Consider the following 14,550-nt stretch of genomic DNA (forward strand, 5'->3'; position numbering starts at 1 on the left):
GGGAGAGGGAGGTCAGGTCGGGGGGAGGGAGGGAGGTCAGGTCGGATCCAGTCCGGTGGGGGGGGTAGCGGGAGTCAGGTCGGTGTCGGGTCTGGTCCGGGGGCGGGAGTCGGGTCAGGAGGAAGCAGGAGCTGCCGTGGGAGGAGCCTTATTCACGCAGCCCCAGTGAGGCCATTCGGCCAGGGCTAGGGGCTGCGTGCTTCGGGCCCCTCCCACACAGTTTCGGGCGCCTGGAGCTACTGCACTTGCGCGCCCACTGTAGCGCATGTGCAGAGGTCCCGGCACTGTTTCCAGCGCAGGAACCTGGCTCCGCCCCCTACAACTCCTGCTGCGCTGCGCCGAGGGCCAGAGGACCTGCAGGGAGGTGATGAATCTGGAGGGTTTTTTTAGGCGCACTTTGTGGCGCGAAAAACGGGCGTCCAGATCGGGACTGCGCCGTTCTGGGCGCGGCTCAAAACTTGGGCCCTAGAAGTTGACCAGGTGCCTGGGCCAATAAATGTGCTGAACTCCTTTTGAACTGACTGCTGGAGTGTTTGCGTCTACATGTGTGGGGGCATGATCCTTCCTTTTCATTTTTCAGGAGAGAACTGGTGTAAAAATGATCATGATTCAGGATGGGCCACTCCCCACAGGTGCAGACAAACCACTGAGGATTACAGGGGATCCTTACAAAGTACAGGTGAGCTGACCTCCGTGTACCCAAGTTGAGATAATGAAAGTGCTGATTAGTGCAAGGTTTCCTTGTTAGTTATCCCAGTCTACCTTGGTATGCCACACATTAAAATTGTGTTTACCTAATTTAACACTGAAGTCCTTGTGTGTAAGTGTTCAGGGGGCGCACTGACTTTGTTTGCATCAACAACAGTGCCATTTTAACTTGCTCGATACTTCATGCCTGTGTCGACTTTGCTTTACACTTGGTAAAATGGGAAACTGCAAATTCTGTGTCTTGGGTATTGAGAGAATAGGCACAATTTTTCCATTTCTGTGTTGTGCCGTGTTACGATGAAGAACACAATTGCTGACTGCAAATCTGAAATAGGTACAGAACGCTGGACCTAGGCCATTCAGCAGCTGACAAGATGGCTAGACGTGCCAGTGTAAATATGAAGTTCTCTTAAATTTTTTATTCTCAAATTATATCTATGGAAATAACTGCAGATTATTTTGCGCAGAACTTCCCCTCATTTTCAGCTTTTTTTTTAGACCCTCCATTCCCCCACCCCAAATGCCTGTGTACATACTTATCAGATTCTGTGGGTACATATCCATGCATTCAGGCATAAAAGTCCTCTTGACAAGAGTAGAGGGAAACATGCTACCGGTCCCCCTAAATTACACAGCTTGGTGGGGCTACCTCTAATATGTTTTGGGTATCTCTTTAACTGGTTGCGCGGCCCATTCAGATTTTTTGCACATTCACGGTTTCTTGCATTGAAAAGCTGGTGGGCAGCCTGTGCGGGACCTCCAGACTGCTGCGTGGCCGCACAGCTTAACGGAAACGTTGGCTATCGAGTACATAGAATCTGTGTTACTGGGAGAAACAGTCTACTTGGCCTATCAGCTCTGTGCTAGTGAACCAACTAGTCTAATCCCACTCTCCTTGCTTCCATTTACCCTTTAATATTCCTCTTTGTCAAGCAACTGTCAAGACTTGATGGACTCTGCTTCAACAATGGTTCGTGGCAGGCAATTTCACATTCTAACCATCCTCCGCAAAGAAATTATTTTTCGCCTCCCCTTTAATTATTTTTATGGTTATCTTAAATTTCTGCCCTCTAACAGTCTCGCCAACCTGTGGAAACAATCTATCAGTACTGTATCATAATCTTGAAGACCTTGAAACCAGGTCACACCGTCTAGTGCAATGAGGCCTCATTTCTAGTCTCTCTCTACAGCCTACAATCCTTTATCCTTTCTATAATGGGGTGCCCAGAACTGCGTACAATGCTGCAATTGCAGCCTAACGTACAAGTTCATTGGTTCCTTGCATTTGTATTTTATGTCTGTGGATTAACAAAGACAAGAATGTTGTTTACCTTTTTTCTGGCCTTATCTACTTGTGCTGACGCTGTTAATGACCTGTGTATGGGTACACAAAGGTCCCTCCACTCTATTTAAAATCTTAACCATTTCAGGTGTGTTTTGTTTCTTCCAAAATGTATTAATTCACATTTCTCTATATTGAGTGCATCTGCCATCTGTTTACCTGTCTTGCTGTGTTCTGCAGTATATCAACCTACATGTAGTTTATCACACCGTCCCAATTTAGTGTCAGCAAATTTCGATGTTTCCTCAACTCCGAAGCACAGATCATTTATAAATAGAAAATAAGAGTGACCCCCAACACGGACCCCTGCGGAATAAGAACATAAGAAATAGGAGCAGGAGTACGCCATTTGGCCCCTCGAGCGTGCTTTGCTATTACTAAGACCATGGCTGATCTGAATACTGCTCACTGCATCTTTTTGTTCCTGAAACTTCTGCTTTCCACCTAATCTTGCTTTCTGCCGGCCAGTGATCTCTCAGTCCAGGATCACCATGTTGCTTTTCATGCCATGTGCCATTATCTTTGCTATAGGTCACTAGATGTTAGAAACATAGAAAATAGATGCAGGAGTAGACCATTCGACACTTCGAGCCTGCACCACCATTCAATGAGTTCATGGCTGATCATTCCCTCAGTACCCCTTTCCTGCTTTCTCTCCATACCCCTTGATCCCCTAAGCCGTAAGGGCCATATCTAACTCCCTCTTGAATATATCCAATGAACTGGCATCAACAACTCTCTGCGGCAGGGAATTCCACAGGTTAACAACTCTCGGTGAGTGAAGAAGTTTCTCCTCATCTCGGTCCTAAATGGCCTAACCCTTATCCTAAGACTGTGTCCCCTGGTTCTGGACTTCCCCAACATCGGGAACATTCTACCCGCATCTGTCCTGTCCTGTCGGAATCTGATATGTTTCTATGAGATCCCCCTCATCCTTCTAAACTCCAATGTATCAAGTCCCAGTTGATCCAGTCTCTCCTCATATGTCAGTCCAGCGACCCCGGGAATTAGTCTGGTGAACCTTCGCTGCACTCCCTCAAATTAGGAGACCAAAACTGAACGCACTATTCCAGGTGAGGCCTCACCAAGGCCCTGAACAAGTGCAGTAAGACCTCCCTGCTCCTATACTCAAATCCCCTAGCTATGAAGGCCAACATACCATTTGCCTTCTTCACCACCTGCTGCACCTGTATGCCAGCTTTCAATGACTGATGAACCATGACACCCAGGTCTCGTTGCATCGCCCCTTTTCCTAATCTGCCGCCATTCAGATAATCTGTCTTCGCGCTTTTGCCCCCAAAGTGGATAACCTCACATTTATCCACATTATACTGCATCTGCCATGCATTTGCCCACTCACCTAACCTGTCCAAGTCACCCTGCAGCCTCTTAGCGGCCCCCTCACCGCTCACACCGCCACCCAGTTTAGTGTCATCTGCAAACTTGAAGATATTACACTCAATTCCTTCATCTAAATCATTGATGTATAGTGTAAAGAGCTGGGGTCCCAGCACTGAGCCCTGCGGCACTCCACTAGTCACTGCCTGCCATTCTGAAAAGGACCCGTTTATCCCGACTCTCTGCTTCCTGTCTGCCAACCAGTTCTCTATCCACGTCAGTATATTACCCCCAATACCATGTGCTTTGATTTTGCACACCAATCTCTTGTGTGGGATCTTGTCAAAAGCCTTTTGAAAATCCAAATACACAAGATCCACTGGTTCTCCCTTGTCCACATCCTCAAAAAATTCCAGATTTGTCAAGCATGATTTCCCATTCATAAATCCATGCTGACTTGGACCGATCCTGTCACTGCTTTCCAAATGCGCAGCTATTTCATCCTTAATAATTGATTCCAACATTTTCCCCACTACTGATGTCAGGCTAACTGGTCTATAATTACCTGCTTTCTCTCTCACTCCCTTTTTAAAAAGTGGCGTTACATTAGCTACCTCCATACCATAGGAACTGATCCAGAGTCGATAGACTGTTGGAAAATGATCACCAATGCATCCACTATTTCTAGGGCCACTTCCTTAAGTACTCTGGGATGCAGACTATCAGGCCCTGGGGATTTATCGGCCTTCAATCCCATCAATTTCCCTAACATAATTTCCCGCCTAATAAGGATATCCTTCAGTTCCTCCTTCTCACTAGACCCTCGGTCCCCTAGTACTTCCAGAAGGTTATTTGTGTCTTCCTTCGTGAAGACAGAACCGAAGTATTTGTTCAATTGATCTGCCATTTCTTTGTGCCCCATTATAAATTCACCTGAATCCGACTGCAAGGGACCTACATTTGTTTTCACTAATCTTTTTCTCTTCACATATCTATAGAAGCTTTTGCAGTCAGTTTTTATGTTCCCGGCAAGCTTCCTCTCGTACTCTCTTTTCCCGCTCTTAATTAAACCCTTTGTCCTCCTCTGCTGAATTCTAATTTTCTCCCAGTCCTCAGTTTTGCTGCTTTTTCTGGCCAATTTATATGCCTCTTCTTTGGATTTAACACTATCCTTAATTTCCCTTGTTAGCCACGGTTGAGCCACCTTCCCTGCTTTATTTTTTATGCCAGACAGGGATGCACAATTGCTGAAGTTCATCCATGTGATCTTTAAATGTTTGCCATTGCCTATCCACCGTCGACCTTTTAAGTATCATTTGCCAGTCTTTCTAGCCAATTCACGCCTCAAATCATTGAAGTTATCTTTAAGTTCAGGACCCTAGCTCTGAATTAACTGTGTTACTCTCCATCTTAATAAAGAATTCTACCATGTTATGGTCACTCTTCCCCTAGGGACCTCGCACAACAAGATTGCTAATTAGTCCTTTCTCATTACTCATCGCCCTGTCTAGGATGGCCAGCTCCCTAGTTGGTTCCTCAACATATTGGTCAAGAAAACCATCCCCACTACACTCCAGGAAATCCTCCTCCACCGCATTGCTACCAGTTTGGTTAGCCCAATCAATATGTAGATTAAAGTCACCCATGATAACTGCTGTACCTTTATTGCATGCATCCCTAATTTCTTGTTTGATGCTGTCCCCAACCTCTCTACTACTGTTTGGTGGTCTGTACACAACTCCCACTAGCGTTTTTTGCCCTTTGTTATTCCGTAGCTCCACCCATACCGATTCCACATCATCCAAACTAATGTCCTTTCTTACTATTGCATTAATTTCCTCTTTAACCAGCAATGCCACCCCGCCTCCTTTTCCTTTCTGTCTATCCTTCCTAAATGTTGAATACCCCTGGATGTTGAGTTCCCAGCCTTGGTCACTCTGGAGCCATGTCTCCGTGATGCCAATTACATCATAACCGTTAACTGCTATCTGCACAGTTAATTTGTCCACCTTATTCCGAATACTCCTCGCATTGAGGCACAGAGCCTTCAGGCTTGTCTTTCTATGTGATCTGGCCCATGTGATCTGAATGAGGAATGCCATTCAGCCCATCTTAATTCACCCATCCAGAAAGACCCAATTCCCCCATTATGGTATCCAGTTGAGTCTTGAATGATTCTGGCCTCTTTGGCACCACTATTCTATCTGGGAGTCCAGTGCATGTATTATTTATTTTGTCTGAAGAACTATCTCTGATTGCAGTCTGAAGTTTGCTTTTTACTAACTTGAACCGGCGTCTCCTCTTCTTACTCTTGCAATTTAGTACCTAATTTTGGGGGATTTGCTTTTGCCTTGCTGTTTTATAAACCTTATCACTCCTCGGACGCCTCCTGAAAAGCACCAAGTTTCTCCCGTCTTTCCTTATAAATTAGACCTCTGACCTATGTCTCACCTCTGCTGTCTCCAGTACTTGAATATATATCTCGTATTTTTGACCAGAACTGGACACCGTACACGATCGGTCCAAGTCAGCATGGATTTGTGAAAGGGAAATCATGCTTGACAAATCTTCTGGAATTTTTTGAGGATGTTTCCAGTAGAGTGGACAAGGGGGAACCAGTTGATGTGGTGTATTTGGACTTTCAGAAGGCTTTCGACAAGGTCCCACACAAGAGATTAATGTGCAAAGTTAAAGCACATGGGGTTGGGGGTAGTGTGCTGACATGGATTGAGAACTGGTTGGCAGACAGGAAGCAAAGAGTAGGAGCAAATGGGTACTTTTCAGAATGGCAGGCAGTGGCCAGTGGGGTACCACAAGGTTCTGTGCTGGGGCCCCAGCTGTTTACATTGTACATTAATGATTTAGACGAGGGGATTAAATGTAGTATCTCCAAATTTGCTAAGTTGGGTGGCAGTGTGAGCTGCGAGGAAGATGTTATGAGGCTGCAGAGTGACTTGGATAGGTTAGGTGAGTGGGCAAATGCATGGCAGATGGAAGTATAATGTGGATAACTGTGAGGTTATCCACTTTGGTGGTAAAAACAGAGAGACAGACTATTATCTGAATGATGACAGATTAGGAAAAGGGGAGATGCAACGAGACCTGGGTGTCATGGTACATCAGTCATTGAAGGTTGGCATGCAGGTACAGCAGGCGGTTAAGAAAGCAAATGGCATGTTGGCCTTCATAGCGAGGGGATTTGAGTACAGGGACAGGGAGGTGTTGCTACAGTTGTACAGGGCCTTGGTGAGGCCACACCTGGAGTATTGTGTACAGTTTTGGTCTCCTAACTTGAGGAAGGACATTCTTGCTATTGAGGGAGTGCAGCGAAGATTCACCAGACTGATTCCCGGAATGGCGGGACTGACATATCAAGAAAGACTGGATTAACTGGGCTTGTATTCACTGGAGTTCAGAAGAAAGAGAGGGGATCTCATAGAAACGTTTAAAATTCTGACGGGTTTAGACAGGTTAGATGCAGGAAGAATGTTCCCAATGTTTGGGAAGTCCAGAACCAGGGGTCATAGTCTAAGGATAAAGGGTAAGCCATTTAGGACTGAGATGAGGAGAAACTTCTTCACCCAGAGAGTGGTGAACCTGTGGAATTCTCTACCACAGGAAGTTGTTGAGGCCAATTCACTAAATATATTCAAAAAGAAGTTAGATGTCGTCCTTACTACTAGGGGGATCAAGTGGTATGGCGAGAACGCAGGAATGGGGTACTGAAGTTGCATGTTCAGCCATGAACTCATTGAATGGTGGTGCAGGCTCGAAGGGCCGAATGGCCTACTCCTGTACCTATTTTCTATGTTTCTATGTTTCGAAAAGATCTGGTCTGACCAGAGCACTGCACAGTTTACATAAGAACATCAGAATTAGGAGCAGAAGTAGGCCTTACGGCCCCTCGAGCCTGCTCCGCCATTTTATACGATCTTGGCTGATCCGATCATGGACTTGGGTCCACTTCCCTGCCCATAAACATCTTCTCTTTATAATTCCCATTGTTAACCTGTGATTGTATTTGCCAATTTTTTTCTCCCATTTGATGTGGGCAAGACTTTAAAAAAAAAAAAAATTTCAGTCCTTGTCCTTTTTTGCCTTTTCTGTTTTTACATTGAACCTAATCGCATTGTGATCATAGTTGCCCAAATGTTTGCCTGCCTTTACATAAGAACATGAGAAATAGGAGCACGCGTAGGCTATTTCGCACCTCAAGCCTGCTCTGCCATTCAATACAATCTTGGCTGATCTGATCTTGGCCTCAACTCCACTTCCCTGCCCACTCCCCATAACCCTTGACTCCCTTATCGTTTAAAAATCTGTTTATATCCACCTTAAATATATTCAATGACCCAGCCTCCACAGCTCTCTGAGAAGAAATTCCTCCTCATTTCCGTTTTAAATGGGCGACTCCTTATTCTGAAACTAATGCCCCCTAGTTCTAGATTCCCCCATGGGGGGGAAACATCTTCTCTGCATCTAATCTGTTGAGCCTCCTCAGAATCTTCTCCGTATTTATAAGATCACCTCTCATTCTTCTAAACTCCAATGAGTATAGGCCCAACTTGCTCAACTTTTAGGAACCCTACTAGCTCCACTTCATTATCTAGTACCAGGTCAAGCATTGCTTGCTTCCTGTTGGAGCAACATACTGACTGAAAGAAGTGCTGAACGCACGGCAAAAATCTCCCTCTTTCACCACAAGTATTTTCTTTACCTGTCTTTTTTGGAGAAATTAAAATCTCCTACATTTATGACTCTAATTTGCCTGCTAATTCTGACCTCTATTTCCATTCCACTAGTCAACAGTCTATAATATACTCCCGGTAATGTGACCGGATCCTCTGCTATTCCGCTGCTCAATGCAAAGTCGTTCTATTTTGGGCCACTTCTCTATTTAAATCCTTACACCCTAGTGTTATGAAATATTTTCTCTCATACTGCGGCCCCTCCTCTCTCTTTTTCCTTCCCTATCCCTCCTGAAAGTTTGATACCCTGGATTATTTCATTGCCAATATTGATTCAGGGCAGCCCTGCTTTGCTTACTGTTCTTCTGTCGTGATCGTGAGTAACATGGCTTGCATGCTGCTTCCTCTTGAGTACTCTGCTTGGAATCTGTACTGACAGCTAAGATCAAGAACTTTATATGTTTTGCAGGGGAGTTTAAAAAAAAAAGTACTGGGCCAAAAATCGGTCTCTGCAGGCGCGTATGATCTGCGCGCACACCTCGTAGAGGCATATGGTCTGCTTTTACCAGCGTAAGAGTTTTACAAGATAGAAAAATAAAATGTTATCAATAATTTTTATATTAAAATCCCTGTCCATTAAGGTTAAGTTTATTTTTACCCTTACTAAAACATCATAAATTATTGTTTTGAATGTTTTTTTAATGTCTAAAACATTTAATTAAATTCAATTCCAATAAATTTTTAATGTGAAGTGTTTTTCTTATTTATTTAAAATGTTTATGTTTTTGGGATATCCCCACTCACAGAAATGGTGATATCTGTACAAACGGAATTCACCATTACTGTGAATGGGGATACACCATTTTCCTTGGTTGCTCTGGCCCATGTGATCCCAGGCTGCACATACGCTCCTGGAATAAGTGGGCCCCTGCACTGGACTGCGCAACTAGGTTTCGGAGTGCAAGTCTACGTTCCTCCGGGACCACCAAGCATTTTCGTAAAAACATTTTGTTCGGAAGCCTCCGACCGCAATATTTGGCCCACTGTCCTTTGAACTGATTTCAGTGACTGTTGCCAGCACTGAAAATGCAGGTGAGAGCTTCCATGTACTCTTCATTAGCTTTACAGTTCCGCCTTTTTTTAAACTTTGAAAATGTAAAGAATTTCATTTTTTCAGCCAAGCATGGTAGACGGTCTTGAAAGCTGCAACGAATGTTTGCTCGGAATGATTTATTTTTTTCACGTGCACTGTGCTTGGGCAAATGATTGACCATCTATTCCAATAACCTTGTTTGTTTTTTTTCCCCCTCTGCCTTTCCTTCCCACCCCCAGCAAGCTAAAGAGATGGTCTTGGAAATAATCAGAGATAAAGATCAAGGTGATTTCAGGCGGAATGAATTTGGTTCCAGAATGGGAGGAAATAGTGTAGATGTAAGTACTGGATTACTTGTGTGTGTTGAAGTTATAATCGGCTTTTAATGTTTTCAATTGATTATTGGGCTGACTTGTATTCCATTGGCGCTGCATTGCATCATGCACCTTGAAACTCCCTTTATTTGTGTTGCATCATTAGTTATGATCGAGCAATTTTACCTGTTGGCACGTTTGATCTTTCATGCCAGTAAATTTATTCAAGGTTTGAACAGCCAGTTTGTACTCGCTGTGCACACTCTCGGCACTCTGGTTGCAGCACCTATGTTAGCAGGAGTGACAGTGCTTCACCTCACAGGTGCCTGTTGAGTATGACCATGTCACACTGTTGAAATATATTTAGGATGCACACTTTGGATTATCTCCATCCATAGGGGTCGACCATTCGGAACTGAGATGAAAAATTTCTTCCCTCAGAGGATTGTGAAGTTTTGGAATTCTCCACCCCAGAGGGCTGTGGATGCTCAGTCGTTGAGTATATTAAAGACAGAGATCGATAGATTTTGCAATCCTAAGCCAACCAAGGGATATGGGGATCGGGCAGAAAAGTGGTGTTGAGGTAGAAGATCCGCCATGATATTGCATGGTGGAGCAGGCTCGAGGGGCCGTATGGCCTACTCCTATTATATTCTTGTGTACTTGTATGCACTGGAAATCAGCTGGTTCTCTCACATACCTTAATTAATCCAGATCCTGTTAACTGTTGGATACGTTTTTGTATGATATTTTGTATATTTATCAGCCCAGTCTTAATTTTGCAGTGGCTCCTGGGTGTAGTCAGTGAGTAGCTAAACTAGCCAAACCAGGGATAGAATCATAGAATGGTTACAGGACGGAATAAGGCCATTCGGCCCATCAAGCCCGTGCTGACTCTCAGCTAGTCCCACTCTCATTCCCTTTCCCCATAGCCCTGCAAATAATTTTCCTTCAGATCGGTAAGTGGCATTTCATTAGATGTTAGTTTGGTCAATTTTTCTTTCTCTTGTTGGGCATTGGTTCAAGTTAAGAGCTGACATTATAAACTAAATGTTCAAAATTTCAAATCTTAACTAATTGAATACATTAGAGATGGCAGGGCAGGTGGTGTGTTTCTGTTGTTGCATATGGGAGCTGGCGGACACCATTGAGGTCCACAGCGACCACATCTGCAGCTCGAGGAACTTAGGCTCCGTGTTGATGAGCTGGAAGCTGAGCTGCAGACACTACGACACATCAGGGAGGGGGAGAGTTACCTGGACGCTGTGTTCCAGGGGGCAGTCAAACCTCTTAGATTGATTAATTCAAATTCGATCCATGGTCAGGGACAGGAGGGTGTGACTACCAGCGAGGAAGGTATGGGGACTCGGGATGGAGTGATGGAGGAGCCTCGGCCCTTGCTCTTGTCCAACAGGTTCGAGGCTCTTGCTCCCTGTGTGGACGAGAGCAGGGACTGCAGGGAGGATGAGCAAACTGACCACAGCACCGTGGTACAGGGGGCCATTCAAGTTGGGGGAGTGAAAAGAAACATTGTAGTGGCAGGGGACAGTATTATTAGGGGGCTAGATACTGTTCTCTGCAGCCGAGAGCATGAGTCCTGAAGGCTGTGTTGCCAGGGTTGAGGACATCTCATCTGGGCCGGAGTGGGAGGGGGAAGATCCAGTTGTCGTGGTCCATGTGGGTACCAACGACATAGGTAGGACAAAGAGGTTCTGCTGAGGGATTATGAGCAGCTAGGGGCTAAATTTAAAAAGTAGAATCACAAAGGTAATAATCTCTGGATTACTCCGAGCCACGAGCAAATTTGCATAGGGTAAATAAGATCAGAGTTAAACACGTGGTTCACAGACTGATGTGGGAGAAATGGGTTTTGGTTCGTGGGACACAGGCACCAGTACTGGGGTAAGAGGGAGCTGTTCCATTGGGACGGGCTCCACTTAGACCGTGCTGGGACCAGGGTCCTGGCGAATCAAATAACTAGGGCTGTAAACTAATTGGGGGGGGTGGAGGGTTCAGGTGAGCGGAAATTGAAAAAGTCAAAGAATAAGGAGAAGGCAGTAGGGGGAAAACCAGAGCGTGACTGGAAGGGACAGAATGTATAAACACAAAAGTGTATCAGAAAGTGGGGTCAAAGCAGGAAAAAAAATTAAAAGCTCTATCTGAATGCACGCAGCATTTGTAACAAAATAGATGAGTTGACGGCACAAATAGATGCAAATGGGTATGATCTGATTGCCATTACAGAGATGTGGTTGCAAAGTGACCAAGGCTGGGAACTAAATATTCAGTGGTATTTGACAATTCGGAAGGACAGACAAAGGAAAAAGAGGTGGGGTAGCTCTGTTAATGAAGGATGGGATAAGTGTGTTAGTGAGAAACGATATTGGCTCAGAAGATCAAGATGTTGAATCAGTTTGGGTGGAGATAAGGAATAATAAGGGGAAAAAGTCACTGGTGGATGTAGTCTGTCGGCCCCCTAACAGTAGCTATACTGTTGGACACAGTATAAATCAATAAATAATGGAGGCTTATAAAAAAGGAACAGCAATAATCATGAGCGATTTTAATCTTATTGATTGGACAAAGCAACTTTGCCAGGGTAGCCTTGAGGAAGAGTTCATAAAGTGTATCCGGGATAGTTTCCTTGAAAAGTACATTGCGGAACCAATCAGGGAGCAGGCTATCTTCGATCTGGTACTGTGTAATGAGTCAGGATTAATAAATGATCTTGTAGTAAAGGATCCTCTAGGAAAGAGTGACCATAACATGGTTGAATTTCAAATTCAGTTGGAGGGTGAGAAAGTTGGATCTCAAACCAGTATCCTAAGCTTAAACAAAGGAGACTACAAAAGTATGAAGGCAGAGTTGGCTAAAGTGGACAGAGGAAAATAGACTAAAGTGTGGGACGGTTGATGAGCAGTGGCAGACATTTGAGGAGATATTTCATAACTCAACAAAAATATATCCCAATGAGAAGGAAAGACTAAGAGAAGGGATAACCATCCGCAGCTAACTAAGGAAATAAGGGAGGTTATCAAATTGAAAACCAGGGCATGCAATGTGCCCAAGGCTAGTGGCAGGCCAGAGGATTGGGAAACTTTTAAAAGCCAGCAACAAACGGCGAAAAAAATAATAGAGGGGGAAGATAGATTATGAAAGCAAACTAGCACGAAATATAAAAACAGATGGTAAGAGTTTCTACAGGTACATAAAAAGGAAAAGAGTGGCTAAAGTAAATGTTGGTCCCTTAGAGGATGAGATTGGGGAATTAATAATAGAAACATAGAAACATAGAAAATAGGTGCAGGAGCAGGCCATTCAGCCCTTCTAGCCTGCACCGCCATTCAGTGAGTTCATGGCTGAACATGAAACTTCAGTACCCCCTTCCTGCTTTCTCGCCATACCCCTTGATCCCCTGAGTAGTAAGGACTTCATCTAACTCCCTTTTGAATATATTTAGTGAATTGGCCTCAACTACTTTCTGTGGTAGAGAATTCCACAGGTTCACCACTCTCTGGGTGAAGAAGTTTCTCCTCATCTCGGTCCTAAATGGCTTACCCCTTATCCTTAGACTGTGACCCCTGGTTCTGGACTTCCCCAACATTGGGAACATTCTTCCTGCATCTAACCTGTCTAAACCCGTCAGAATTTTAAACGTTTCTATGAGGTCCCCTCTCATTCTTCTGAACTCCAGTGAATACAAGCCCAGTTGATCCAGTCTTTCTTGATAGGTCAGTCCCACCATCCCGGGAATCAGTCTGGTGAATCTTCGCTGCACTCCCTCAATAGCAAGAAAGTCCTTCCTCAAGTTAGGAGGCCAAAACTGTACACAATACTCCAGGTGTGGCCTCACCAAGGCCCTGTACAACTGTAGCAACACCTCCCTGCCCCTGTACTCAAATCCCCTCGCTATGAAGGCCAACATGCCATTTGCTTTCTTAACCGCCTGCTGTACCTGCATGCCAACCTTCAATGACTGATGTACCATGACACCCAGGTCTCGTTGCACCTTCCCTTTTCCTAATCTGTCACCATTCAGATAATAGTCTGTCTCTCTCTTTTTACCACCAAAGTGGATAACCTCACATTTATCCACATTATACTTCATCTGCCATTCATTTGCCCACTCACCTAACCTATCCAGGTCACTCTGCAGCCTCATAGCATTCTCCTCGGAGCTCACACTGCCACCCAACTTAGTGTCATCCGCAAATTTGGAGATACTGCATTTAATCCCCTCGTCTAAATCATTAATGTACAATGTAAACAGCTGGGACCCAGCACAGAACCTTGCGGTACCCCACTAGTCACTGCCTGCCATTCTGAAAAGTACCCATTTTACTCCTACTCTTTGCTTCCTGTCTGACAACCAGTTCTCAATCCAATAATGGGGGATAGGGAAATGGCAGAGACTTTCAACAAATATTTTGTATCGGTCTTCACGATAGAAGACACTAAAAACATCCCAATAATGGATAATCAAGAGGCTATAGGGAGGGAGGAACTTAATACAATCACTATCACTAAAGAAGTAGTACTCGGTAATATAATGGGACTAAAGGTGGACAAGTCCCCTGGACCTGATGGCTTACATCCTAGGGTCTTAAAAGAAGTGGATGCATTGGTTGTAATCTACCAAAATTCCCTGGATTCTGGGGAGGTCCCAGCGGATTGGAAAACCGCAAATGTAACATCCCTATTTAAAAAAGGAGGCAGACAGAAAGCAGGAAACTATAGACTAGTTAGCTTAACATCTGTCGTTGGGAAAATGCTGGAGTCCATTATTAAGGAAATCATAGCAGGACATTTGGAAAAGCATGATTCAATCAAGTAGAGTCAACATGGTTTTATCAAAGGGAAATCACGTTTGACAAAGTTTCTGGAGTTCTTTTAGGATGTAACAAGCAGGGTGGATAAGGGGAACCAGTGGATGTGGTATATTTGGATTTCCAAAAAGCATTCGATAAGATGCCACATAAAAGGTTACTGCACAAGATAAGGGCCCCAAGTTTCGGCCTCAGTTGCTCCTGATTTTTAGGAGCAACTGGTGTAGAACGGAGTATCTTA

At 44.5% G+C, this 14,550-nt stretch overlaps 1 protein-coding gene across 6 annotated transcripts in view; it reads left to right on the forward strand.

Annotated features, from left to right (window-relative positions):
• fubp3 (far upstream element (FUSE) binding protein 3) overlaps positions 1 to 14,550 on the forward strand; it is a 131,120-nt gene that overhangs the window by 60,980 nt on the left and 55,590 nt on the right. For all 6 annotated transcript variants that reach the window (XM_070863787.1, XM_070863788.1, XM_070863789.1 and 3 more), the window contains exons 8-9: positions 581 to 679; positions 9,409 to 9,507. In XM_070863787.1, coding sequence (XP_070719888.1) covers positions 581 to 679; positions 9,409 to 9,507 — 198 coding nt within the window. The remainder of the gene's footprint in view (positions 1 to 580; positions 680 to 9,408; positions 9,508 to 14,550) is intronic.

Source organism: Pristiophorus japonicus, chromosome 20 (genome assembly GCF_044704955.1).
Source record: "Pristiophorus japonicus isolate sPriJap1 chromosome 20, sPriJap1.hap1, whole genome shotgun sequence".
NCBI lineage: Eukaryota > Metazoa > Chordata > Chondrichthyes > Pristiophoridae > Pristiophorus > Pristiophorus japonicus.